Source organism: Chenopodium quinoa, unplaced genomic scaffold (genome assembly GCF_001683475.1).
Source record: "Chenopodium quinoa cultivar QQ74 unplaced genomic scaffold, ASM168347v1, whole genome shotgun sequence".
Taxonomy (NCBI): Eukaryota; Viridiplantae; Streptophyta; class Magnoliopsida; order Caryophyllales; family Amaranthaceae; genus Chenopodium; species Chenopodium quinoa.
Genome location: NW_018745659.1, coordinates 414,623 through 417,916, shown reverse-complemented (window position 1 = coordinate 417,916; position 3,294 = coordinate 414,623). Strand labels below are relative to the sequence as shown.

Sequence of the window (3,294 nt, the reverse complement as noted above, 5' to 3'; positions counted from 1 at the left end):
GCCGAATCGGGTATCCATACATCGTTTGTTCCCGGGGGAGAATTTGAGAAGGGGATGTATTTTGAAAGTAAGAAAATGCTTCAAGAAATGGTGAAGATGTATTCCATATAGAGGAATCAATTCTACACCATAGTGACATCGAATAAGAGTGTCCTTCATTTGCGGTGCAAGAAGAAATGTGGTTGGATGCTACGGGGTACCAAATCAAGTGAGCACTCACGTGGCTTTACCCTAGTCACGTACAAAGGCCCGCACCGGAAGAACTGTGTCACTGAAGTACTATATACTGATCACCCGCACTTGGATTCGTCCATAATATCAGAGTATGTGAAGTCCTTTATGCGGAAAGATTCTTCCTTGAAATTTGAATTCATACGGGAACTCATCTTCAAGCAATTTCATTTCGATGTTTTGTATCGTAGAGCATGGTATGCCAAGGAGAAAGCAATAGCTGAAATATTTGGGAATTGGGAGAGTTCTTACGGCAAACTTCCGCACTTCATGCAAGAACTCCAACAGTCAAACCCATGAACGTGTGTTGTATGGAAACACAAAGCTCTGGTGGACGGTGTATACTATAGCAACATGGAAGTGTTTGAACGAGTGTTTTGGGCCTTCGGTCCTTGTATCGACGGTTTTAAACATTGTATGCCTGTTATCTGTATCGATGGGACGCACTTGTACGGGAAGTACAAAGGAACACTGTTGGTTGCTACAAGTGTGGATGCAAGCTTCCAAGTATTTCCGCTATCATTTGCGGTGGTTGAAGGGGAAAACACTTCCAGCCGGTCTTGGTTCCTAGGCTGCATTTGGGTTCATGTCACGCAACGAGATGGCCTCTGTGTTATATCTGATCGACATCTTGGGATCATTGCAGCAATGAATGATCCTAACGTTGGATTCATCGAGTCGCGAGCCTATCACAGGTTTTGTGTTCGCCACATAGCTTCTAACTTGAAGACTCACGTGCGAAGTAACGAAATGAGAGATATGTTCAAGGTTGCGGCATACCAAAGGCAGGAAAGAAAACTTCAAGCTGATCTGTGTTTCATCGGTGAGGCATGTACCAAGGCCATGGAGTATATTTTTCAAGTCCCGTTCACTATGTGGTCTCTCTTTCACGACGCTGGTCGTAGATATAGGATATGTACTACAAACTTCTCTGAAACATTTAACAATGTGTTAAAGGGAGCTCAGTTTCTACCGATCATGTCCCTTGTCGAGTTAACTTTCCACGGAGTTAACAAGTATTTCACTTTGAGAAGGGAGTCTTCTGAGGCTAGGTCTGAATAGGGACTTGCATACCCCCCCTAAAGGTCACTGCCATTCTAGAGAAGAACACCGCAAAAGCCAGATATCATAGAGTGGATGCGTATAACCGCTGATTGCATATTTACCAAGTTACAACAAAAGGGGAGAGCGACTTGGTAGTAAAGGAGGCCATAAACATACTGTTAACTTTCAGTTGAGAACGTGTACATGCAACAAACCAAAGATATTCCACCTCCCATGTTCTCATGTTCTAGCAGTCTGTGTGACGTATTCACTATCAGAGCGACCGTGGGTGGACCCTGTGCTGCAATCGGAGGCCTACACGAACACCTACGCACCACAATTCTGGCTTATCCCCTGCGAGACAACCTGGACGCAGTACGTCGGCCCTAAACTCATTCCTGACGGTAGTATGGTACGTGGAAAAGGGCGGCTAAGGTCAAAGTGCATACACAATGAAATGGATGAGACTAACCGTCCCCCGAGCAAATGCAGCCGATGTCACCAGCAGGGGGTCACAACCAGACAACGTGTCCATCTAGACCGATATAAGACCTAAGTTTGTATTTGTTATTTGTTGTAGTAGTAGAAAGTAGAATTATTTTGTATCAGATTTTCTAAAGTTTGTAACATTTGTAACATTTGGATCATTTCTATTTTCTACTTTGGATGTCGTTTGAAATTTTCTGTCTTTGCCTTTAATTTCTCCAGCTTATGTTTTATTGCTAATCCAGTAATTGTGTTGGTATTTGGTATATAACATTTTCAATGAACAGATATCATGGACGGAGAAGATAGGACACCCGGACCTGTTATTTCATCCGTTACAGGAGAAGATAGCATTTGGATCATTGTGTTGGTATTGTGTTTGACCTGTAACTATAGGACAAACATCGGAGCGTCGACATATGGGACCAGACGGTAATATTTCATCCGTTATTTCATGTACTTTTGTTTGATACATTGATTTACTATCTAATATTAATTACGGTCATACAATGATTTTTCAGGTTGATGTAGCGAAGATGCTGGTTTGCAGGCACTACACTACTAGGGTTATGGTAGATAGGGTTGTCGATCCACGCATTATTGCATACGTCGAGTACGCTGGCTTTGGTGGTATTCATCGGATGGCGTTCAGAGAGATCGATCGAGCGCTTGTCACTGCCCTAGTGGAGAGATGGAGACATGAGACGCACTCCTTCCACCTACCTGTTGGGGAGGCGACCGTTACGTTGCGGGATGTCGCGATACTCACGCGCCATCCTATACATGGGACTGCGGTGATTGGACATGCGTTAGTCGATCCCGCTTGTTTGGTTGCTCGGGTTCTCGGGGTTCAGCCAGGTCCCGACGACATCAGGGGCTCCGGGTTGAGGACCGGCTGGATACGCGACACTTTCCGTGCGTCGCCTGCGGACGCTGATGACGCCACGGTTTAGAGACACGCTCGAGCATACTTGTTCCTGCTCATATCGGGCATGTTGTTCGGCAACAAGAGCGGGAGCCATATCCAGCTTATTTACCTACAGCTGCTAAACCACGACTGGGACCATATTCGTGGATACAGCTGGGGTAGTGCCTGTTTGGCGACGTTGTATCGCCACCTGTGTATAGCCTCCCACCGTGGTTCAGTCGAGATCGGAGGACCTTTGATTGTGCTTCAGGTAACCCACCTAATTATCCACAAGCTAGTTTGGCAATGACTTACGTTATACTTAACATAGTTTTGTATTTTGGTATTACAGTTATGGGCTTGGGAGCACATCCATGTAGGCAGACCAAGTAGGCTTGTTGTACATCGTCGGGGGCAGCAGGACCGGGACGAGCAGTACTAGGTGTACATCGCTCCACCGCTCCCTACACCTGATGAGGCGTACGGTTGCAGGTTTGTAACATTTGTCATTCTTTTTTGCCCCCAACGGTTTCATTTTGCTGGATGACAAACTAAAACAATTTTTTGCCATAGGTGAGTGGTCCCCAGACTCACACATGCGCATGCGGTGAGGGGTCTTCCGTACT

General features: G+C 45.7%; 1 protein-coding gene across 1 annotated transcript; it reads left to right on the top strand.

Moving 5' to 3' along the window:
- The first annotated feature begins 585 nt into the window (after positions 1–585).
- On the top strand, positions 586–1,293 carry LOC110717133. The gene has a single exon (XM_021895771.1). It carries the CDS (start codon positions 586–588, stop codon positions 1,291–1,293), a length of 708 nt encoding a protein of 235 aa, XP_021751463.1.
- Positions 1,294–3,294: the final 2,001 nt, after the last annotated feature.